The sequence below is a fragment of the Molothrus aeneus genome, chromosome 12 (genome assembly GCF_037042795.1).
Source record: "Molothrus aeneus isolate 106 chromosome 12, BPBGC_Maene_1.0, whole genome shotgun sequence".
In the NCBI taxonomy this organism is placed as follows: domain Eukaryota; kingdom Metazoa; phylum Chordata; class Aves; order Passeriformes; family Icteridae; genus Molothrus; species Molothrus aeneus.
Genome location: NC_089657.1, coordinates 126996 through 151870, shown reverse-complemented (window position 1 = coordinate 151870; position 24875 = coordinate 126996). Strand labels below are relative to the sequence as shown.

At 42.1% G+C, this 24875-nt stretch overlaps 1 protein-coding gene across 1 annotated transcript in view; it reads right to left on the bottom strand.

Annotated features, from left to right (window-relative positions):
• The window catches only part of FGD5 (FYVE, RhoGEF and PH domain containing 5), a 76602-nt gene extending 55756 nt beyond the window's left edge, over nucleotides 1–20846 (bottom strand). The window contains exons 1-2 of the mRNA XM_066558270.1: nucleotides 20715–20846; nucleotides 10375–13315 (exon numbers count right to left, since the gene is read on the bottom strand). Of these exons, the coding sequence (XP_066414367.1) occupies nucleotides 10375–13315; nucleotides 20715–20727 (2954 nt within the window). The 5' untranslated portion in view covers nucleotides 20728–20846. The remainder of the gene's footprint in view (nucleotides 1–10374; nucleotides 13316–20714) is intronic.
• Nucleotides 20847–24875: the final 4029 nt, after the last annotated feature.

Below are 24875 nucleotides of genomic sequence, written 5' to 3'. Positions count from 1 at the left end.
TACCAATGCCGGTAATGACAGTTTTCAGGGTTTTTTCTTTCTTTTCAAAAAAGCATATTTTTTTCTAAATTTAGGAAAAGTAGAAGTAACATAGCACCAGTACTTTACAAAGTCTCAATCTGCTATGACAGACAAAATACTAATTTCTTACAAATAGTACCTTGTTTAGAAGTGAAGTTATGAACACCTTGTACAATAATGAGTCCTAATACAAGAATTATCTCTAAGCGTTGTTATAGTATTGCTGAATTAAATTTCATTCATGCATAAGTAGAATAACAGTTGGTTACACACATAGCAGAATAAGGGCAGAACACAGAATTTCAAAACTGGTATTAGGAATGGGAGGACACCCTTGGTTTGTAATTGCCATTTCCAAAATGGAAATGACACTTGTAATGTATGGCTTTAAGAGATCCCTTTCAATGCAGTAACAACATCTGCCTCTCAGATCCAGCAGTAGAAGAGTGCCCAAGAGGGCAGAATGTAGAATGCAAAACTCTGATTACTGCAAAGTCTGAAGTGTTAGCTCAGTTCATACAGAACTTGACCAGGAGACCACTGTCTTTCTTTGCTGCAACATCTGAGGTGTAGGAATTTATTTCTGTACCTGAAAAGGTACATTGGGTACATCAGGTACCTTTCTGTACCTGAAAAGGTACATTATTTCAGATGTTCTAGAAATGAAACAGGACTGTGTCCATTTTTGGGTCTTGTGACCAAAACCTGTAGGTATTCCCTTCTCCCTGTGGCTGGCATTTTAGGCATTGGGTTGTGAGAAACTCATAATCTAATTACCACTGCTGGCTGATTCAAAGTCATCACTCAAAGTGATCTGGAAAAGCAGACCTGTGAGAAGCAGAGACTAGGTTTTCTATATCTTAGGCTACAGCATATAGGAGTTCCTTTAAATTCTGTCAAAACAGATGTATGCTTCACATACAATTCTTTTGTGAATGTTTCCCTTTTGGAAAATGTTTCAGCTCATTCTAATTTCAGCTTCTAGCACAAATCATCAAGGCAGTCAAATCACAAATTGCTGTTCACATCCTCAGATGTACAAATGTACCCCACATGAGTATCTGGCATAGTGTCATTTATCATCCAGATTCCATTTCACTTTTCCAACTATGACACATTTACTAATGTCCTTCTGACTATGAGTCCTGGATCCTCTTGGAAAAAGATGATACATTTCACAAAATGAAACTGTTAACATGGCACATATCATAGATTGGTGATTAGGAATATGTTCCTGATTATTATTACTTTGTTTATTTTTTGGCAGTGTAATTTAGACACTAAAACTTGATACCAGAGTCTTTATGTTCTCTTTTCATTTTGTTGCCAGTTCATTATTCCATACTTTCCATGGAAAATATTCACAGTAAGTTCAACATAATGAACACCATTCTGCCCTGCAGGACTCTTAAGATGGAAGGCGAGTTGTTATTTCCCTGTACTACCAGGATCAATTGCTTTATCAACACCATGCAGCCTGGGGACAAACCAGGGAAAAATGCAGTGAAGCTAGGATCAAGTGAACTCAGTTTTCTTGCATTTCAGAGATTCAGCCAGTTGTTAAAACAGTACTTCCAGAAGGAGAGAAACAGAGCTTAACTGCTAATCTGTAGGGCTGAAGCAAAGTGCTCTCCTCTGTCTTCTAAGAGGTTGGGTTCATTTCCCAGATTAAAATTAGAGTTTGCTGTACTTTTTGGCTGAGGTTTTTTTTAAATTGGAAAATCAGCTTTGGAATGATTAAAAATGACATAGATTTGTAATATTTGGCTGAGATGAATCCATTAAATACTTCTGGCCCCTCTCCCAAATAATTATGGAAAATTGAAACCATCTTAATTCTGCAATTCAAAAATATGGCTTAGTTCAGAATTTACTTCAGTATCTATTTGTTTTTTACTTGCAAATGAAGCAATCAGAAAAATGTCATGAACTACAGAATTCCTTTATTTTGTTGGGCTTTTTTCTCAGACTTTTCAATTAGGCATGCATATTTTATCTCTCTGTTAGCCACTGAAGCAATGTTTTTTCTTAAAACTGCAATCAAATGGCAAGACAAATTACTTGTCCAGACAACTTAATATATGTCACTCTCACTGAGTCCCTTTGCCCTGGATGTATTCACTGTGATGTAGTTTTATCTCACTGCCAGTGTCTGGATTTTTTATGGCTAGCAATGTGAAAGTAGAAAGAGTGAAGGAAAGATTTTGAGGTGCCCAGTTTTACCTCACATATACTGCCCTTTTCTACTTAAGGACCAGAAGATTTGACTTCAAAGTTGTGTTGTACTGTATGCAGTCCATTACTTCTGTAGACATGTGTGTTAAGGAAGAATCTTTTCTGAGTTCTTCTAGCCAACTCTCAGAACTAAGAATGCAGACTGAGACCTGAAATGTAAGAGGATAAGAAATTCTCATCAGAAACACCAAACTAGCTATCCTTGATGAGGTCCACCTGCCCTGAGGGCCTATCAGGGGGATGCAGTGGGTTAATATCCAAGTTTAGTGAACATATTCAAGGCATAAGGACAAACTACCAAGAGACTGAAGAGGTACTTAATTTGGGACAGCTGAGAATAGCTGGATGGAGACTGTGCAGCAGACATATGCAACTATCTCTTGTCTCAGTTCATCAGCACCTAGCTGTATTTCTTTTGAGAAAAAGAAGTTTGAGTATCCCTGTGATACTGATAAAGCTGGGGCAGCATGAGTCAGAGCACCAAAAGGTGCTCACTAACAATAGGTCTAAATCTGTTTGCTCTAGGCTTTTAATGGATAGCATGTAATTAATCCAGCCAATTACTCAAGTGAAAGGATCCTTTTATAAGCTCTTTAAGAGGGTTCTTGGCAAAACAAACAGCATCTCTTAAACATGTTCTTCCATCCATTAACTCTAATTGGTCGATTAAAATAAAATTAATTGTTGTGTGCCACGGAACACCAAATTTTTAGAGGGAGTTTTAAAATTAACCCCTCTTTGGGTCCTGTAAAAGAAGAATTCTTGAAGAATAATTAGAAACGTGTTGTGCACTATAAATAACTTTGCTGGGTGGCAAAACAAAACATAAAATACTAGACTGGATTTGCATTTAAAATGCAATAGCATTCTGTTGCTTTTGCTGCAAATCTAATCTAGAGATATACCCCATGTCATGGAGCAGTGGATTCTGGAAAGGCTACAGCATTCTAATGTGCAATCTCTCCTTCAATCAGTCTTCTCAGTGAGGCTCCTAGTAGGGGTGGGAGAGGAGAAAGCTAGGCACAGAACAAGGCATGCAATAACATGCCATGTTATTGACAGTAAAAGGTCTGACCATTACAAACATTTCATCACCCTGTCTGCAGCACATGCTTTCTTTCTGCATGGTGCTAGCATTGCTTAAATCACACCAATATCACTTCTGGCTCCATAATCATCATCCAGGACAATTCTGCACAGCAGACTCTCTCCTCTTGTCTAATCCCACTGAAATGTATTTCTGGTTCATTTAATGAAAACAGTGAAGACAGAGAAGTCAACCCAGGCATAAAAGCCCTCAGGACATGAAGAGGGCGATGTGTACACATTCCTTCTTTTCTGCACTGTGATTTGATAATTAAAATAGCCATCACAATGGAGTCCATCTACTAATAAAGCCAACATCTGCTGAGGTTTTTGGACTATTTCCTGGGAGGTATATGAGACTGTGATTTCTCATCAACAAAGCCAGGGTGAGATCTAGCGCATCGTGTCTGAGTAGTGGCAGTTCTCCGAGGCTGTGCTATGTATGCAGGATGGTGATATGCAATGCGAAGCTGTGCTGGGGAGCACACTGGCTTTCTCATGACCTATGCTGTCCCTACACATCTGCATCCCCAACATGAACCAAGACAAACAGCTCCACAGATATGAGGAAACAGGAGAGCAATCATGGAATTGCTGGAAAATTGATACCTGCTTGTAGGCAATGTATTAAAATCTTTCATTCTTTGGTATTAATATGACATTACTGATACTGTCTAGAGACACTTCTCAGAGGTGCTTCTTAGAAAAACTCTGCCATCCAAGAGCACTTAATATTTTCTGTCTCTAATGCCTGACAGCGCAAGGTGAAGCATGCCCCATTGCCCAGCAGCAATGGGTTATCTCCAGCAGACTGTTCCCTGTCTATGAGCAGCTTGAAGTTCTGCATTAACCACTGTCACTTTCAAATTCCCTGCTGCAATTCAGACAATGCTCAGGTAAACAGAAATAAAAACGTGACTCATGTCAGAGCTGGCTGCGGCTGTTGTCAAGATTTTCAATAGGTTGTGCATGGCCTGAAGTCAAGTATAGTACTGGGATCCCTTATTCTGCAATGAACGTACAAAGCTCTCTTTCAGGTTTATGCTGCAAAATTCAAGAAGTGGTGAAAGCTCATGAGATTTTATTTTTTATCCCATTCACCAGATGACAAGTGGCAATGTCTCTTTTCCTTGTCTCTAGGCTCAGACCCTGATCCTTCTTCCCTCTGTGACAGCATTTTTATGGGACTTTCCCCATCTACAAGATCTAGAGCGCAGCATATTTCATACTGACATTTAAAAAAAACAAACCAAAAAACTATGTAGAGATTTTTATGAGCAATTTTTTAAAAAATTATGTTTCTTTTAAAAACCTCTCACAATGCTCATGATCACTTTGGTTCTCTTCAGCTAAATGATTGTCAGCAAAATTCCTTACAATTGACCTGTACAGGTCTTTAAAGGAGCTAAGCCCCATTAGTAGACCTCTACCGCCTTAATAAACATTAATATATCACCAGCCCTGAGAAATGCTAGACCTACAAAACCAAAATTCTGTCTCTTGTAAAACTTCTCATCAATGCTATGCTTGCATATTAGCTTAGTGTAGTCACAGAGCAGGGGTTTAAGAAGTAGAGAACTAGGAACTGAGTGGAATCAGCAGCTAGAATTTGTTTTCTTGTGCAAGCAAGAAAAAGAAAGGATGAGAAAATCTTTCCCAAATCAACTATCCAAAATCTACGCTGATTCTGTAGCTCAAAGCCTGCTTTGTGGAGATTTGCCTCCAGTATAGATATAGCTTGCTTCTATTACAAATGCAGGGTAATGTCAGCAACATTGTTATTATCATACATAGCAGTGAGCCAATAGACAGCTTGAACTGCGTTGAACATGTGTTATCTTGTTTGGATATCCTCTGTACTGAGCAGCTCTAGCTAGGACAAGCAGAAAAAACAAAGCATGAGTTGATTTTATCTTCTTGACAAAATTCTCCTTGAGTTTTACCATAAACAGGAAAGTATGGTAACTGAACTGCTCATTGGGATGAGAAGTCTTGATATGGTTGGCATATGGGCAGATGTTGTACAGGTCAAAACCAGCTAACAAACTGTGTGTCTTTTTTCTGCCCATGTTTTCTATAAAATGTCAGAAACATCTGGAAATTTGGTGTTGCTTCTCCTTTCACAGCTATTCCTTGTATATGAGGTTATTTTGATTATCTAGAAGCAACTAGAATGCTTCCCACTCATTTGCTCTTTGTTGGGACAGAAACAAGTGTAGCCTAACGGTTTTCTTTGGGCCAGAGTTCACCTGAATTAACTGTCATAGGAAAAGGGTAGGTTGCATCTGTATAAAAAACAATCAGGTGCTTTAGCTGTACCTATTGCTTCAGTTGCACCTTTTATCCAAGGAGTGAAAGGCTCCAGGAGTTTCTAGTGGCCATCCTCCGTGCCCATCTGATGCAACAGGAGTTCAGGAAAGGTGGGTGAGTTTCAAAACAGAGATCTTGAGGGCACAGGAACAGACTGTCCCTCTGTGCTGAAAGATGATTCAATGAGTTAAATGCCCAGCTTGGATGAGCAAGGAGGTTTTGAAGGAACTTAAGAATAAAAGGAGGATGTATCATCTTTGGAAGGAGGGTCAGGTCTCTCAGGAAGTATATAAGGGGGCTGCTGGAGCATGTAGGAAAAAAATTAGGGAGGCCAAAGCTTGGTTTGAATTTAAAATGGCGACTTCTATAAAGGATAATAAAAAATGTTTCTACAAATATATTAATGGTAAAAGGAAGGGTAAGACCAACCTTTGTTCTTTACTGGATGAGGGAGGGAACTTAGTAACTGCAGATGAGGAGAAGGCAGAAGTACTTTTCGCCTTCTTTGTCTCATTCTTTAGTGGGAAGATGGCTTGTCCCCAGAACAACTGTCCTCTTGGGTTGGTTCAGGGTGCCAGGGAACAGAACGGTCCCCCCATTATCCAAGAGGATGCAGTCAGAGAACTGCTGAGCCACTTGGATGTTCATAAATCTATGGGACCAGATGGGATTCATCCCAGGGTGATGAGAGAGCTGGCAGGTGAGCTTGCAAAGCCACTCTCCATCATTTACCAACAGTATTGGCTCACTGGCAAGGTTCCAGATGACTGGAAGCTGCCCAATGTGACGCCCATTTACAACAAGGGTGGGAAGGAGGATCCTAGTAATTATAGACTGGTCAGCCTGACTTCAGTATCTGGCAAAATAATGGAGCAATTTATACTGACTATCATCATGCAGCATCTACAGGATGGCCAGGGTATCAGACCCAGCCAGGAGGGGTTTAGGAGGGCTAGGTCGTGTTTGACCAACCTGGTCTCCTTTTATGACCAGGTGACCGCCCTGGTGGATGAGGGAAAGGCTGTGGATGTTGTCTATTTGGACTCCAGCAAGGCCTTTGGCACTGTCTCCCACAGCACACTCCTGGAAAAGCTGCAGCCCACAGCTGGGATGGGAGCACTCTGTGCTGGCTTCAGAACTGGCTGGATGGCCAGGCCAGAGAGTGGTGGTGAGTGGTGCTGCATCCAGCTGGCAGCCAGGCACCAGCGGTGTCCTTCAGAGGTCTGTGCTGGGGCCAGTTCTGTTCAATATTTTTATTGATGACATGGATGAGGGGATTGAGTCTTTCTTTAGTAAATTTGCAGATGACACAAAACTGGGAGCATGTGTCGATCTGTTGGAAGATAGGATGGCTCTGCAGAGAGACCTGGACGGTTGGATAGATGGGCAGAGACTAACAACATGAAGTTTAGTAAGTCCATGTGCCAAGTCCTGCATTTTGGCCACAATAACCCCCTGCAGCGTTATAGGCTGGGGACGGTGTGGCTGGACAGTGCTCAGGCAGAAAGGGAGCTGGGGGTACTGGTCGACAGCCAACAGAACACGAGCCAGCAGTGTGCCCTGGTGGTGAAGAAGGCCAACGGCTCCTGGCTTGTATCAGGAATAGTGTGGCCAGCAGGAGCAGGGATGTCATCCTTCCCCTGTACTCAGCACTGGTGAGGCCAAACCTTGAGTGCTGTGCCCAGTTCTGGCCCCTCAGTTTAGGAAGGATGTTGAGATGCTTGAGTGCATCCAGAGGAGGGCAACAAGGCTGGTGAGGGGCTTGGAACACAAACACTGTGAGGAATGGCTGAGGGAGCTGGGGTTGTTTAGCCTGGAGAAAAGGAGACTCAGAGGCGACCTTATCACTCTCTACAACTTCCTGAAGGGTAGTTGTAGTCAGGTGGGGGTCAGAGTCTTTCTCCAGGCAGCAACTGACAGAACGAGAGGTGACAGTCTCAAGCTGCATCAAGGGAAATTTAGGCTGGATATTAGGAAAAGGTTTTTACAGAAAGGGTGATAAAGTACTGGAATGGTCTGCCCGGGGAGGTTGTGAAGTCACCATCCCTGGATGTGTTTAAAAAAAGACTGCATGTGGCACTGGGTGCCATGGTTTAGCTGAGGTGTCAGGGAATGGGTTGGACTCAATGATCATGAAGGTCTCTTCCAACCCAGTGATTCTGTGATTCTGTAATACTACAACTGTGTTTCTCAGAGCTGATTAAAATCTTGGTATTGCTGTTAGGATTCTCCTGATGACTGCATAGCAGCACACTTCAAATGTCTGTCCTTTTAAGCAAGAAACTTAAACAGTGAATCTTCTCATCAGAGAGTTTCTGTGAAGTCCCCTCTTGGCCTGCTGTTCCCCAGTCATACACAGTAGGGAAGGTTCCTGGCTTCTAATAATTTTTTATAACACTCATGTTCTGTTCTCTGAAGTGTGATAGAAGAATTGAACTTTGTTATTCATCAAAAATGTAGCAATTCCATAAGGTAAACCAGATGTTAAACCAGATGTTTAACACAAGTGCTCTACAGGTGAATGCACAAAAAAGAAGTTCATTGTCTCAAAAAACATGTATTGCAAGGGTTTAATCCAACACACTTGTACTCTCAAACAGTTGAAATAAGCCTCTGGATATGAGCAAGCTGCAGTTCAAAGAAATTTTTTATGCCATTTTGGTAGAGGTATGTTTGATAGATATTCTTACTAGAAATCTTAAATCCATGGCAAGGCATTTTAGGCCAAACTACTTTAGCAGCAAATAAAACATCCATGTCCATACATCATGTATGCATGTATAAATAGGTGCCCCTGCTTGTACAATTTGCTTTGCTTTACAATTAGGCCATACACTGTTTCTTCAAGTCTGTTATGCCACTGCATGTGTATGTACATGGGATGTGTATTTACATTTCATCAAAGCTTTTCAGGCATGTCTTTGTCCAAAACATGCTGACAAAATATAGCAAATAATAGCTATCTCAGCAGTAATTATGTATGCCTGGTGCTCTTCCCCTCCACCCTGGTTATCTTGATAAAGAAGCTGTACAGGAGCCTAGCCTTCATTTCACCCCCAGTGGCAAAAACTACATGCACAACAAGCAGCAGGCTGAAGATTATGTTCATGCCTTGACCTCGAGACTTCCTGAACCAGTTTGGATTGGCTCTCCCTTTGAAACTAAAGGCTTTCACAGGAAGTTCATAAATGGGCCCAAGTCACAGCAATTGACGTAGTCCTAATATTTTTAACTTGGTTCTTCAAGAGCTACCTACAACGAGTGCTGTTTCATGGATCCAAAGAGCTGTCCGGCTTTTTCAAAAGCGAGTGTCAGTGTGCTGGGCAAAATGCAAACCACTGAAAGCAAGTGAGTAATGTAGCTTTTGCTGTTCTGCAGATGTGGTGGTGTGTGCTGTGAAGCTGCATTGCACTCCACCATGTCCCTGTGTCAGCATCACGGGAGCTCCCAATACTGCTGGCAGCCACTGTCTCCAAAGAGCTAAACCACAGACCTGTGTTCCACACCCCTCAGCTTCAGGTGCATTTGGATCCACTGCTTAAGCCTTAATGCAATCTCTTTTCCCATGTCTCACTCACTACCCCACATCATTTGTGTCTTAGAAATGGTTTGCAAGACTCATTCAGAGGTGTTACAGAAAAGTTATTTTACTCCCTAAATCCAAAGTACCCTAAGAGGGGTTTGTGAAATGCCCATGGTTTGTTCTATCCACAATGACAAGAGAGACGAGCAGAAAAAATAAATGTTGCAAAGAAACACGAATATTAAATCTTTGAGAGAATGATGGATGCAAATGGGCATGAAAACCTTATTTCTAAGATTTTTATCTTTTTCATGCAGCTCTAACAAAATGCAACTGCATTAAAGAGATTCCTTTTCGTTCATTTGCTTTGCACCTTGTTATCTCATTACCTGTTAAACACAAACTTAATAGAAAACACTCTTCTTATTTACATCTCTGCATTCCACTGATTGTGTGCTATAATTTGACAGCAAGTTCAAATTCAAAGGTGTTGAATGCATTGCTCCTACATTCCTTTGAAAAAGACATTTTCATGTTTGCAAATAACCTGATGGAATGGGGTGAAAGGTTGTTATTAATGTTAGCAGTGCATATGATTTCAGAAGTATTTAATTCATTTATAATTTAGCAGCTCTGTCCAAGGGCCATGACAGTCCTTAAAGCAACTTCTAAAATTCAATGTCCAGTCTGATTAGTTCATGATTTGGGATTTTCTGGTCTATATTTAACTGATGGACTTTGAAACATAAATTCTGTATATATTATTGTTTTGAGAAATTTACAGGAATTAAAAAAAGAAGCAGGGCCCCTTCCAGCATATAGGCTCTCTTTTCATTCAGTCAAGAAGTGAGAAACCTTTCTTACTGAAGAACAAAGCAAACTCTCCCCATTTCCCCTGCCAGCCACAAAAATTAGATCCACTGGATAAACCAAATATTTTTGAATATTCTTTGGTTTCTACCTGCAAATCATAGGATCCAGACCCACTATTCATTTACAAAGTAAGGAATTAATTTGATGTCTTTTATTTTTTTCACTGATAAAGGCTTATCTTGTATTCTTCCAATCTTTCTTGTAAGCATTTCCCGAGAGGGGTGTAAGTCAGCCAACATGGACAATCTGCCTAGAATACCTAGGAGGGAAGGCCTTGCTTGTTTGGCCAAGGCTAGCAGGTCTTACATAATAATTTATTACAGTACCTTTCTGTTTCCTGGTCTGTGGTTTGCTGCTTGTTTTCAAAGCCAGTGAAGCTGCTCATATCCACATAGCCATCATTCTCATTAGCAGCAGATAATGCCCTGCTGGGATCTTCAAAAAACTCGGTAAAGGTTCCTGTTCTGGTGGATCTCCGAGGAGGAATTTGTATGTTTTCATAGTCAGAACTCATAGCAGGAATGTTCTCATAGTCAGATGTGTCAGCATTGGGAAAAGAAATAGACCTAGGTTTCGTTAATGGCAGTGGCATGAAAGGAGGTCTGGACCGGTCCTCAAAGGACTCCACCCTTGACACACTCCTGCTGAAGGACTTGAGCGTTCCTTTTCTTTTACCATCCTTATAGAAAAGAACAGCTGAGGGAGACTCAGATGCACGGAGCTTACCCACATGCGATTTTAGTTGAGGTGAGCTACTTAGGCTCCTTCCTTCCAGCTCCATCAGCCTAGGAGGCCCATGATAGCTGGACTCTGATGAGGACCTTGAAGAAGAAACATTAACATCTACGTGAACTTTATTCTCACTTTTCTTCTTGAACTTTAGAGTAAGAAACCTCTTAAAAGAAGACTTCTTTTTCTTGGAATACTTAGTAGGTGAGTCATTCTCTATCAAAAGGGAAGGTGAACTTTTAGTGATTGGCTTTTTGGTGATGTAGGCAAGTTCAAACGGAGGTGGTATATCAACAACTGAGGATGGAGTAGATATGCCACATGATGAGAGATGATTTTGCTGGGAAAAACTACCTGAGGAACCATTGACACAAGGCAAGGACAAGTTATCTTCTGTCCTTTTTATTCTAACACCATCCAGTACACAGACATCACTTTCTCTGTAAACAGAGATAGGTATCTCTCTCCCTTCAACAGAATAAGATCGAGGATATAAAAGAAAGCGTCTTGACTTGGTTGGTAAAGCCCTGTTGGCTTCCACTGGTTTTCCTTCCAATGAAACGGAATTATTGCTCAAGTCTTCTGTCCCACAGCCATTTCGGGAAGAGGGCAAATCAGTTTCAGGTCCAGTTTCTTCTGGAACAGTTTCTGGGACATAGCCTGGCATTCTCCCAGAGAGAGATCGTGTTCTAGTGACAATACTTTTACAATCAATGGGCAGCAAGTTGTTTTCACCATCCATGCCTAATTCACCCTTTTTACTGTGATCAGCTCCTAAATCAGTCTGCACATCATGGACAATTTCATTTTCTTCAGGAAGCACATAAGGATCATCTAGGGAATCACTGCTAGTTTCTCTTTCCTCCAATTCATCAGTCACAATGACCACTTCAGGGACTGCTAGATTTTCATGCAAAACACGTTTGGTCCCACATTCTACATTAATTTTGCCATGCTTACAGATTTCTAAGTTGTCCTCAAGTGGGACCTCTTCAGGCGAACTTGGGACACTTTTGCTGAGGCTGTTTGCTTCCACCTCATTGTCTTTGAGTTGCAACTCCTCTGACTTAGAGGCTTCCACAGTATTTTCATTATCCTCTTCAACAGTTACAGCTTCTACCTCTGGCTCCATCCCTGGCCTACAAGGTAGACTATCAGAAATCATGCCATCTTCATGCAGAGAGGCTTCTTCTGTTTGAAGATTCTCAATTGAATGTTCCACAGGTATTTCCTCGTGACATTCATTCTCACAAGGTGCAATCTGACACCCGTCATCCATATTCTCTGCATTCACAGTTTCTTCTTCCTCTTTCCCAGAGACTTTGCTTGCTTCACAGGCTACCTCTGATGTCTTCTCACTTTTCCTCTCAGCGATCTGGCAGCCATCACTGGCATTTCCTGTGTTTGTATTATTGTGCTCATTTGGGTCTACTTCCTCCTCTTCAGCTGCTGCTTGATGGGTGAACTCTGCTAAACTGTTTTTGGCACCACGTTCATCTCCACACAGTTCTAAGTCAGGACCTGTTTCTTCACTGGCATCCTCAGGCAGCATGTCAGGGTTTGCACAGTCATCATTTTCTAAGTCCCATTCCATGTTCAAATCAAGCTCTGCATGCACACTGCAGTCATCATTTTGTGCTAGACACCCATCTGCCATTTCTAAAATCTCAGGCAGTTCCTCCTCTTGCCCTACATTCTCACAAGCTGGGATTGATTCATCTGCAGGCAGTGGCATTGCAATGGTATCTCTACAAGTATCATCCATTACTTTCTCATCTGTATTCAAAATGTTATCACTGTCAGTCTCACAATCACTACTGTTCTTGACCAGTTCCAGGTTGTAAGAAGTTTCTTGCCTGTTTTTGGTTTCAGTACAATCACCTACAAAATCCTCAACTTCATCTACATTCCTGGTAGCATTGTTATCCCTGTCTGGGGCATCTAATGGCTCCTCACAAAGTGCTTTGGACTGGTCACAGTCTCTGGATGACTCCTCAGAGTCTGGTTCCCTTGGTTCAGCAGTATCTGAAGAGTTACAGAGCTCATCTCCGAAGACTTCTTGATTACTGGTATTCACATCACTAGCAATGTTATCCTCTTCCTTCTCTACCTTTTCTGGAGTTTCTGAGACTTCATTTTCCACAGAGGAATCTAAGTTTTGATCATGCTCATGCTCCAAATCATTAGAGTCTTTGCTGGGCAGCTGAGCTTCAGGAAATACAATGTATTCATTATCTGCCTCAGATCCTAGGCAATCAGCATTGCATTGGTTTCCTTCACACAGTTCTCCACCAAGACACAGCAGTTTCCCATTTGCACATTTATTTAAATTATTGTTGTTAGAAACACTGGATTTGCCCTCAGTGTCAGCTGAGAATTTTGGCTTGGGAGCAATAGGTGGTTTGGGACCCCTAGACAGAGAGTTCGGGTGATGAAGAATATCAGCTCTTGGCAGTGAAGGAGAAAATTTGGAGACAGGTGCTGGAGAAAGATGACCAATAATCTTTGGTTTTGGTGCTAATGGTGGTTTTGAGATTTCTGGAGAAAAGAGACAAAAGTCATGTCAGTCATCTTGGTTTCTTATTAAAGTCAGCAGAATATATCCTGCAATACACTTTATCGGTGACTTGTAATGCCGAAGCAGTCCAGCCAACAAAAAGCTGAAAAGCGAACTGAAGGAGCAAAGCATATGGATTGTCCCTCCATGCGACACTGTAGCTAGTCCAGTGAGCATAGTTTAAGGTCACATCTGAACTGAACTAGATGCAGCCCTAACACTTGGGGAAAGATGTACAGCTGCAGAGCCAAGGATGTATTACACTTCAACCCAAAACACGAAGAGAGTTACTGGTTTAACTCAAGTTATGTTTTCAGTGTACAGCTTCTTCAGCCCTTTAGTCAGAAGATCCTCCATTCCTCCTGTAAATGCCAGGATCCCTTGCAGGTACAAACTTCTCTAAACATCAAAATGTACTTTAAATGTATTTATGTAAATACATTTATTGTTATGTATTTCACATAAGGCCAGCCTCGTACTTCTACTGGTAGTGCTGACACATATGTAGGGGAAATCAAGCAGAATGGCAAGAAACTAGATTGAAGCTATGTGAATTAAATTGTATCTATATCACCATTTTACTCAGTAGCTTGCCTGCCACAGTCATTTCCAGCTGTCTTGATCCTGAAATTATTATTCTTCAAAAACTAAATGAAATGCTGAAAGACTGCATAAGTAGGCAGCAATAGGGATCCTCCCTGGTGCAATTTTTTATGAGATAAAATATGTAGTGTGAAGAAGCCAGCATAACAAATGGTTCCAGATGGTAAGAAGTAGGGAGAAGTGGTTTCCTCCTATTGCTGTTTCCTAGCCATCAATAGATAATTACATAGTTAAGCAATCAGAAATCTCTAATTATAATTTTAATTTACACATTCTGGTGGAAAAAGGAGAGCTCTCCATTGTAAAGAAAAGCATAGGACAAACTATTTCATCATTACAAAGATAGAAACACTTCTTCATGGATAATCTTCATGCACAACACACAAGAAATAACAGAACAGCATCTCAAAAGACAAAAACTGGGACTCTGTTCCTATGTGAAATCTTATCCAAAATCATGGTATGAGCTTCAGAAAGTGTAGCTACTGTACTGTTGTATTTAGAGCATTTTGAAATGCAGACTTTAGATACGTAGAAGTGCAGACAGTTAGAACTGAGCTGTGCACTGTACTGAGAATAAAAGAATATTGAATGCAAACTGCTTGAAAAAGATTCTCTGATTGTCCCAATATTTGGTGGCATAGTACTTTTCTTATCGTTATCCTAGTATAATTGGAGTAATTTGTACTGAAATAATACTGGCCCATTTGTTTGGTTGTACTCTGGGAGATATAAAAGGCTGTTTCTTCTGATCTTCTTAACCTTCCTGAAATTTCTGATACACAGAAAGAAGCTGACAATTTGGCATTCTGATGTAATCAGAAAGCAGTCTTTCTAGAGTTATGAGACACCAGAGAGATTTTCTCTAAGTTTAAAAACTGAATCAGTGATCTCAGCCCAGAAGGAATGAAAAATCTGTTATAAGCAGGTGCCTTATTGCATATACCGCTTAAGGATTATTCTGTATATGGAGTTTTATCCTATCCAGCTGCATGTGGGAGACTTAACTCATGAAAAAGGAGGGAGAGAGAACTGTGTATTCACCAGTCTGCAGTTCCTGTGGTGTTTCACAGTATCCACTGCTGGTTTAGGCTGCTGGGTGTCTGTCTAATCACAAAATGGGTAACTCGTTTTTCCCCGCCCATTAAATCAGAAGCTTTACATGCTGAATACTCCACCTTTGCTGAAGTTACATTGCTTCTTTTGCAGGCAGCAGTTGAAGGCTGTAGAGTACTGGAGACTCTTGCCAGTTAAAAGCAGGGAGGCAACAGAAGTGGGTTTAGTATCTTGTAAGCCTGGTGTCGCAGCGAGAGCTACCTTTTACATTTTTAAATTAGTTACTGACATCATGGAACATCCTAAACTAACTTTCTGGTAGTAAAATGAATGAATTTGTTATTAGCTAAAACTGAGTCTTTACACCTTTACCACCATAATAAAACATTTTCAGGACTAACTCCAAGAAAAATCCCATCATTTTGGAGGTACTACACCACTTTCTGCAGTGCCTAGCCTTTCCTAGGAACGCATATCCAAGAGTAGGATACAAATAATAGTCTGTTCCTGGAATGTGACAAAACTTGAAGTTTCTCCATTCTCATCCTTGTTCTTTTCAGAGAGTGTCTGTACCAAAACAGTGAATAATGAGGAAAAGACTGGACTTTAGAGAGTGCTGGGACCTTCCAAGCTTTGTCGTATAAACAAATTTGAAATAAAATAATGACAGGAACTCATTTCCTTTAAGTAAAATAACCATGGAGACATCCACTTAAAAGAAATGCAACTTAAACAATTACCCACTTTCCCTCCAGTGATAATTTTCTACAGCAAAAGGATCAAATAATCTTGGGTTTTTCCTTCTGGTACCTTCAGTAACACTGCTGTTGGAAGAGAACTTATGGTAATGGAGCCTGTTCATAGTATGATAATAGGCATTGTCACGTCCTTCTCCTACCCACTTGTGCCAGCTACTGGTCACTACTGTTCCCTTACATAGTTTTTTTTCCCTAACTGCTTTGTCCATTGATCTTGCCTTTCATGAGACCCCTTAAACAATTTTCCTTTTTCTTTGGTGGCAGTGTGAGGAAGAGGTAACAGGAGGAATGCAAGCGTTTGTTTAAAAAATAACCCAAACAAAAGAAACCACAGCTTCTTGCCTTTTATCACAATTTCATTCTGCTTCAATTTCTGCTTCCTTTGCTGTCTGAGCCACTTGAAAGGTTCTGGCTGTAACTTCTAAATGCAACATTGCACCATAAGTAATGTGTATGCTCCCAAATAATTGTGCATGTTTATTTTAGGATGTATTTTATGTTGGAGGGAGACACACCCACCTTGTGCTTAAAAGGAAACTCTTGGGGAATACAAATTCCTTTAGCCTGCTCCTCCCCTTATTGTTCAGTGCTTCCTTGTACTGACAAGGACCGCTTCCTCTCCTTGCCCACCTTCCTTGAGGCAACCCTGCATAATTCAATTCCTGCCATGATCCATATGAAATTAAATTACATTAGTCTCCTCCTGTCCAAGTTTCTACGCAGTCAACAGTAGTCTAGCAGGTCACCTGATATAGCTCTCCTGGAATAGCAAGCAACCCACGCAGCCTTCACTGTTCAAGTGTTTCTTTGAAACAATATATATTTTGTAGTATGGTATTACCAGAAATACCGCAACTACCCACTTTCAAATAATTTCTAATTTAGGATTTCAAATTTAGCCTAGAATTTAATTAGGGTTTATAAGGCACCATACATACAAAACACCACCACTGAGAACTAACTAAACACTGACGTTTAACATTTGCCTGGATATACTGTAGATGTGTCCCAGGGCCATGGTCTCTGCTAGTGGCTCAAGAAAGTACATAGCTCTAGAGTGCGTATACTGGTTCCAGCCTTGACTGGTGCTGCAATCCGGTTCAGGCTTCTTTTAAGATGCTGAAAGTAGCTTTTTCTGACCAACGAACTTTTGTGGACCTGTGCTTCCTCCATGCCTTTGGCACTAATTCAACTCAGACATTTGTTAAAATGGCAAAGGCACTGAGGACAGAGGGCAGAAATGCATTGTTCAGTGATTTGCAGAGCTTTTGGGTAGAAGTGACAGGGCAGGTGAAGGGACAATATTGCAACAGTGGGATGGGACTGCGCCAAACTGGGAATCCTGGTAGAAACCAAGTCTTGTCTGCCACTGCTTCTGCCCAGGAAGAAGGGATTGAAATCCACAGATACTTTCTATCTGAGAAATAGGAGGTAGAGGGAGACTATCCAGACAAGGACACAAGAAAGTCCTGTTCAGCTCTGATCAGGAGCTTTATAATTTCACATAGCTATATCAGAATGAAGTTAAAACTGATTTTCTAGAAGATTTTGGTCTAAAGTCAGCAAAAGGCAGACTACACATCTTAGTATCACCATATTTTAATCCTGTAATTAATTGTTGATTTAAAAAATGAAGCCCTTATTTCCATTTAGCGCTGCCTTGCTTCTATTTCCAGCACTTAATATTGCTTCTTCCATTGAAACATTCCATTTATTATTGTTTCTTCCACATTATCAATTGTGCAATATTTGACGCAGAAATAGTTCTCTTTGTTTTACAGCATATAGGTGCATCATTTATTTCACACTACTGGAGAAAAGTCTGAGATTACAAAAATTACATAAGAAGTGGAAACAATTGCATGGGAGTCACTTGAAATGGAAAATGTATTCAGACTAGGATTTTCAAATGATATAGGACTGCAAGTCTTGCTATTAAGTGGGGTTCCAGTCCAGATTCAGGCACTAGTTTGACTTGAACAGGTATTAGATATTTACATGGCTTTTGCGAATTTGGACTTCAGGAACTTGAAATACGAGGTCAAAATCAGCAGGCCCCTAAATGCCTCCGATATTTATGAAAATGGTATTTCATGTTCTTTGTAAGCCTGATACTTTTGAGAAGTATCTATCCTATCAGTACGTGTTCTTGTGATCAAAGGTACTCTGCAAATAGCAAGAGGGCTCCATAGTGTGAAGATAGACCTATAGTCACTAGTAACTGTCCCAACAATTCCCATAGGAATTTTATCATCTTAAAAGTCATAGCTGCAATATTAACAGCTGGGCTGTCAAAGCCCACCCCACTCTGCTGCTATGTACAGTTACAGGAACACATCTTCTATGATCAGATCAGTGCATTCTGATGCTGGGATATCCGATCAATACCTTACAAATTTCTGCTACTATACAACTTTACTGCAGTCATCTATAAATATAATACAACAGCACAATATTCCACAATGAAACAGTGTTGGAGAAGGGGAAAAAATCAAAAGGCAATAAAATCAGGAAAGGGTATGTTTCTACACCAAAATCATCTTGATCCTAAAAATTCTCCCATGTTTTCACTGTCTCTAGCAGACTGTACATATTAGTCTTCCTGGTGGGCTTAGCAACGAAAAACCACATGTACATGACAAATAATCTTGGTTTTAAACTACTACCATACATTTTTTAAAAATGTAATTGCAAGCATTTGCGATGTTACCAGTTTGGCTCTGTTTTCACAACAGTAACTTAACACTGAGGCAGACAACCGGTTGTTTAATATATTGCTTCCTGGGAGCCAAAGAAGATGGTTAAAATTCTCTGACAGGTCCATACAGCATTTTTTCCTATATCACTTTCAGTAGCAGCTGAAAGAATATATAGTCTGCTTATATCTCTGAACAATCTGGAGTCTAATGTCTGTACACTTTTCATTTTACATCATTTCACCACCTGGCAAAAAAATTACTAGAGGCTAGAAGGTCCTATATATGAAGCTGGTGTGGTCTCTTGTCTCTTACCACAGATTTCCTGTGGCCTTGGGTGGATTGCTTCATCTTTTCATATCAGTTTTGCATCTCTGAGGATAATCCATATCTCCCTTCCTGTTCTCAGTCTGTCATTATTTTAAGTTCTGTGGGATCAAGGCTGCCATATATGCCTGCACATATGACTCTACTTACTGGTGCTATGCATTACTTACTATAATACAATGATAGCCTAACGCTGGTGCCCAAGTCGTACCAGTTAATAAATATCCCTCTCCTTCAGATTCAGTAGGAAGTTCTGCTTTGCACTGATGGGGGAGACATTCCTTGCATTGTGCAAACATACAAAACAAAGGCTGAGAAGGGATATGAGCACTCTATAAATACAACCTGGAGGTAAACACCAGAAGAGGAAAAGAACTATTTTTAAGCAAAAGGACAATGTAATCACAAGAATAAATGGTGTTGAATCTGGTCTGGAAACCAGGAGTAGCAGGAGAGCTACCTGAAAAGTTTTTGTTTAGGATATAATTGGAGGAATTATTAAAAGCAGCAATAACAACGGGTGTCGCTTTTGATAATGAAGGCAGTCCCATTCGGTCCTACATTCCTCAAAACTAATAAAGTTTAGTGGATTAATCTAATATTCCTTACCCTGCACTTCCACTGACAACAAGAGTAGATTAGAGCTGGTCTGTTTTAAATAATGGAGAGATGAAGAAAGACAGGTAGGAGCATCATTGCCGAAGTTATTTTTGGGTGGCTTCATTTTCAAATGAGTTTGTCTCCTGGGAGGGACAGAATCCAGACCAGGATCAGAAAACAGAATGGAACTATCACCAGATTTTAGGACTACTAGAGGAAGAAGAACCTTTTTGCTTTAAATTCGGAGGAGTGGTATAACACATTGATACAACAGTGGAGTGCTGGATTTGACAGAAAATAACTTTTCCAATCCTATGTTACTATGCTTTGGCAAACAATGAATCATAGTTTCCCAGCACAGAACAGTTGTAGGGCAAGGTATCTAGCGGTAAAATCTCTGGGCTTCAGGATGTACCCATACATTGCAAGTGAGGTGCCCAGCAATATTTACCTGGAGCAAGCAAACACAACGGAAATTTTTAGGGCTAACAAAGAAGATCTGTTGCTCATCATCTTTAATTCTAGAAAGAGCTTTAAATTTTTCTAAATAATTCCAGTTAGCAATAATTGTTTCCTATATTGTTATGCTTTTCACACACATGCCTCATCCCTGAAAATTGGAGTCTTGGTGAACAGTTTAAAGTTTGCCCCAATTTTCCAGTGGCTTCTTTTTTCTGTTTTAACTGTTGAATGCCTGTTCCCTTATTCTGTCTCTTTCACCTTCCCAGTTTCCATCAAGGAAAAATCTGAAAAGTTAACAGAGAGGAGGAGGAAGGGTTTGGGTTTCCCTTAGAGAGCAAATTCTGCAAAAAACATTACCTTCCCCCAAAAATATACTCTTGAAAAGAAACTCACAGCAGATTTTCTAGGAACTTCGTGAACGGTTGAGTGTATCCGAGGGAGTAGTGGGCGCACAGCCGTGTCCCTTAGCCTCGCCGGTCTGCCAGCCTGGTTGTCCCCGGAGCACCTAACCTCGCCCGCCCTTGATCCTTCAATGGCTGGGCAAGCAACGGGGCACTCACAGCCTCGGGGAGCCACTGAGCACCTGCTGGATTGCGGGGAAAAGGAGGGCTGGCCCTGGACGGAGGGTGCCCAGGGGAGAGGTGCCAGCCCCAGCGGCACGGGCCAGAACCTGCCGGCCCCGAAGGAGGGATGCCGGGACGAAGGGGGACGCGAGCGCCGGAGGAGCTGTGCCGGGGCAGGGGGTCTGTCCTGGTGATAGGATGTGCCGGCCCGAGGGAAGGAGGGAGACGAAGGAAGGAAGCCCGCCCGGCGTTTGCCAGCCCCGGGGAAAAGATGTCCAGAAGCAGAGACCCTTGCCGGCGGGCCCGCGCACTTACCGGCGTTGTTCATCTTCCACCCCAACTTCGCTCGCCGGCTGCTCCGGGCGCTCAGCGCATGGCTCCGGGGGCCCCGCCGCCCTCGCCCCTCGAGGCCGCGCCCGGCCCTACAGCCCCTGCGGGGGCACGGGAGCGCAGCGGGACGGCCGGACGCGGACGGCGGGCTGGGCGGGCGGCGGTGCCGGCCGGGGGCGGTCAGCGCCGCGCGCCTCCGCCCTGCCCCGCGCGCGGCCCGTCGGGGGGCGGTGGCGGCGCCGGGGCCCCGCACGGCCGGCGGCGCGCGGGGCCGGACCGGGCGGGGCAGGACCGACTGCGTGCAGGCAGCGTCCGCCGCGGGGCGAGTCCGGGGGTCCCCGTGGGGAGTGGAGGACATGGATGCGGCACGGATGCCCAAGCGCGCGAATATGTAAAGGCGCGGCGGGGTCCTTCGGCCTCCTTTTCGCGTGCCCCCCCCCCCCCCCCCCCCCCCCCGCTTCGTGTCCCCACTCCTCTTCCACCGCCCTTGGTCCCCCTTTGCGCTCTACATGGTCCCTTTCAGCCCCTTCTCCATCCCCTCTCCCGCTTTCTCTACTCCCTCCGTATCGCCTGCCTCTCCCCCCCTCTCCTTACATCTTTTTCCCTCTCCATCCTTTTCTTCCTGCCCAGTCGTCCTTTCTCTCCATAATTTCCCCCCTTCCATCCATCCCCCTCAATCTATTCATTCACACCCACCCACCCACTCCATTCCCCTGAGGAACACGACCGCCCCAGCCTAGGACCCTCCAGAGAACGAGGTTCGGGGAGGCCCCCGCCCCGCCCCAGGCGTTTTTCCCTAACCGGGAGCATCCCTGCAGGGCCGACAGCACCTGCTGCTGGAAGCGGGATCTGAGTGCAGAGGAGCCAGGCACGGTCCCTCGCATACAAACCACACTTGCTCAGAGCAGTTTCAGGCAGCTGCAGGATGCTGTCTGCAGCCCTCTCCCATAAGTCAGCAACTGGCTCAACGAAGTTAACGCAGGCACCTAGTTTTCGGGCTGGTAGCAGCACTAACACCCAAACAAAATTGGATCGCCCTCTTCCTCTCAACGGAGGCATTATATCGCCTTGCTACGTTTCCCAGTGGGGCTGGTATTGCTCACGCAAGTAAGCAGAACTTGGCAGATTCCACCCTCCCCGGGTAAGAAATCTCAGGAGGGCTGAAGCTGATCTCGAGATTCGCTTCCCTAGACTGGGACGGATCCTTCCTTCCCTGAGCAGGACGGTTGTTTGCAGCAAACCTGGAGTTCTGCAAGCCAGCAGAGAGAGAAGTGGGGAGAAGTACCACGTTGTACTTGCCCAGTGTCCAAGTAGGGATATGAAGCTGTCAGTTCTTACTTTGACATTTTGAATCCCCCAGGAACCATGACAATTGCTAACACCATCCAGAGAAACCTAATTTTAAATGCTGTTGTGTTTTTGCAAAGGGCCTAATAACTAAGATCATCCTGCTGGCAGGTGCTCTATAGTACAGGCAAAGTTCTTTTCTTGACCTTTCTTTTTTTTGACCTTTATCTCATTGTGACTGATGGGATGCAGGGTGCCTTGCACTGTAGCGCACAGACCTCTCAAGAGAGAAAGCAAGCAGAAAGGGGAAATGGGAGTGGGAAGCAGAAATGGGAATTCTTTGCATGGGCTTGAGTGTCTCCCACTGAGGCTGGTATCCAGGAATGCTGAGTTTTGATTCTCTAGGGGACCCTGGTTGTCTCACTATGACTCTAAGTATGCATTTGCAATGCTGTATGGTTTTGGAGATGGATAAGCTCACAGTAGCAGCTCTTTTCTTACTACTCTGACTGATATAAAGGCCTATATAGTCCCTCACATCATAATGTGTCTGGTCTGTGCCCTGGTGCAGGGAACAAAATGGGTTTCCCTGGTCCACCTATGACCAGCTGTCATGCAAGCTTCTCCCATCTTCATGTATTGGTCCCTGATTTTATTCTTGCCACCTGCAGCCTTGATGTCTGTGTCAAGCAAAATAAATAAGATGTCAATACAAAGGACCATGTGAAATAGCTTCAAGAATACAGATTTAAGATCTTGCAAATGCTGGGGAAAAGTTTATGGGACACAATGGAAAAAGAATGCACAATTTTGAAAAATCAAGCAAGTAAGAGTGATTTGGGAAAAATTCCTTGAATATGTTTTCCAGGAGAATAACTTTTTGGTTAAACAGCTGCAAAAAAAACAAACAGTAGGGAAAGGGGCAGCAGGGAGGCAAGAAACAAGTTTTCACAGAAGAATTGAGAATGTTGGCTGCAGAATTTGGGGGAATTTCCAAATAAACTAAAAAACATAGTCTAGACTACAAAGTTTCCTCATACCTAAATACATGGTGGAAGAATGGTTAAATATGTTACCATGTAAACAAAGCCATTGTAAAAGAGATGTTGCAATTAGACTAGATGGTGTTGTAATTAATATAGTGCCCTTCACACAAAATCTTTTTTGGTCTGCTATAGGACAAAGAACCATAATACTTCATAGGTTTTGAGCCAAACAAATTGATTTGTGAAAAATTTCATTTTTCTGCGGAGGTAGCTGAACACTCCAGCGGACCCCTATACTTAACGACAACAAGAACTTGTCGGGAGTTAGGAACTCCTGTTCCTAACATCATGCCATTAGCTCAAAGCCTGGCTAAGGGGCAGACATTGCCTGAGGTTAATTTTGGGACCTAGCTCTGTACAGGCTGAGTGCTTCTCACAAGTTTCTGACTGCCTGTGCTCAAATCTGCTTCCTAATGTAAAGAGCATGGTGCCAGGGTACCTCTAAGAGTTATTGACTCCTTTCTTTTGTAATCTGATCTGATTGGTTTCAACTTTGAACTGATTTGTGGTGGTTAAAAATGTAACCAATGTACTGCTACAAGATATTGTACTCCTCACCAAGGAATGTGTTTTTGAGCAGTTCAGACAAATTTTGGGCTCCGAGAACTGCTGCAGGGCAATTAGACTACAATTTGGATTCAACAGGGAAAACCCCCAAAAATCTGTGCAACTAAAGTATACCTAGTAAGCAAAAGCCTTATATTCTTTTTATTATTAGCCTAAAAGACAATCCAGGGTGCAATTTCCTGTACTGAAATGATGAAATGTTGTGAGAATTTTGTAGTTAAAGGCAAGTAAGAACCATAAAATAACTGCTTGAAATTTGTCTGTTTACTCTGTAATCCTCTTGAAAAATAATGGGGAATGATCTGTATTACAAATGGAAGAATAGGAAGGTGAATGCATGTGAACATGTTCAGGAGATGCTTAAGGGTCAAATCAAGTTTTAGCAGCCAGAAGACGAATCTCTGCTTTTGCAAGCATATCCTGCAATTAAGGTTTTAAAGGGTGGAGTCCACACCACATAACACATTCCTTGAAGTAAGCAGAGCTCAGAACAGAAAAATCATTTTCCCCAGGGAGAACCCATGACTTAATTGATGAGAGGTGAAATTGACACATCTGATTTCTTAAGTCATCTATAGCAATAAATGAAGCATATCTTTTAAAAATAATTTTGACTAACTTTTAATACTGAGATGTCTTTTAACAAAGGATTACATAATATAATAGGGATTAACATAACCCAACTACCCATTTGACAAATTTTATGAATTTAAAACTCAGATGAATGTTCTAGGTTTATAGGTCCCCATCCAGCAGCTGTTTTAAGTAAATGTTTAAATTTAATCAAGTGCATATAATCTGTTTTAAGTAGGGTTACTCTGTATGCTTAAGTGCCCTGTTAGATCAAAGCTATCTAGCATGCTGGAGTCTTATTTTTTTATCATTGTAACATAAGCTAGCACTCTTTTTGCCATTTTAATGGAGATCTATAGAGTCTGTCTATCACACATACTAGCTAAGCATCCTAATTGTTATTTTTAGGCCTCTTTATGTTATTCCACAGAGGTGTTTGCCAAGATGACGTCTGCTTCTTTATAAGTAGTGTTTCAGGGCATTTTTCATGACCTTTCACCCTTCTGTCTCTTTTTCTTTATGGTTTATAGGTTTGGATTTTTGGGGTTTGGAGTTACTTTATCACTATTTCTGTGTCAGTGGCCTTACTAAAAGAAATTTTCTGGCATTAAACTAAAAATACTGGGGGTGAGGGAAGAGGGTGCATTTCACCTCAAAATGACATTGGGTTAAA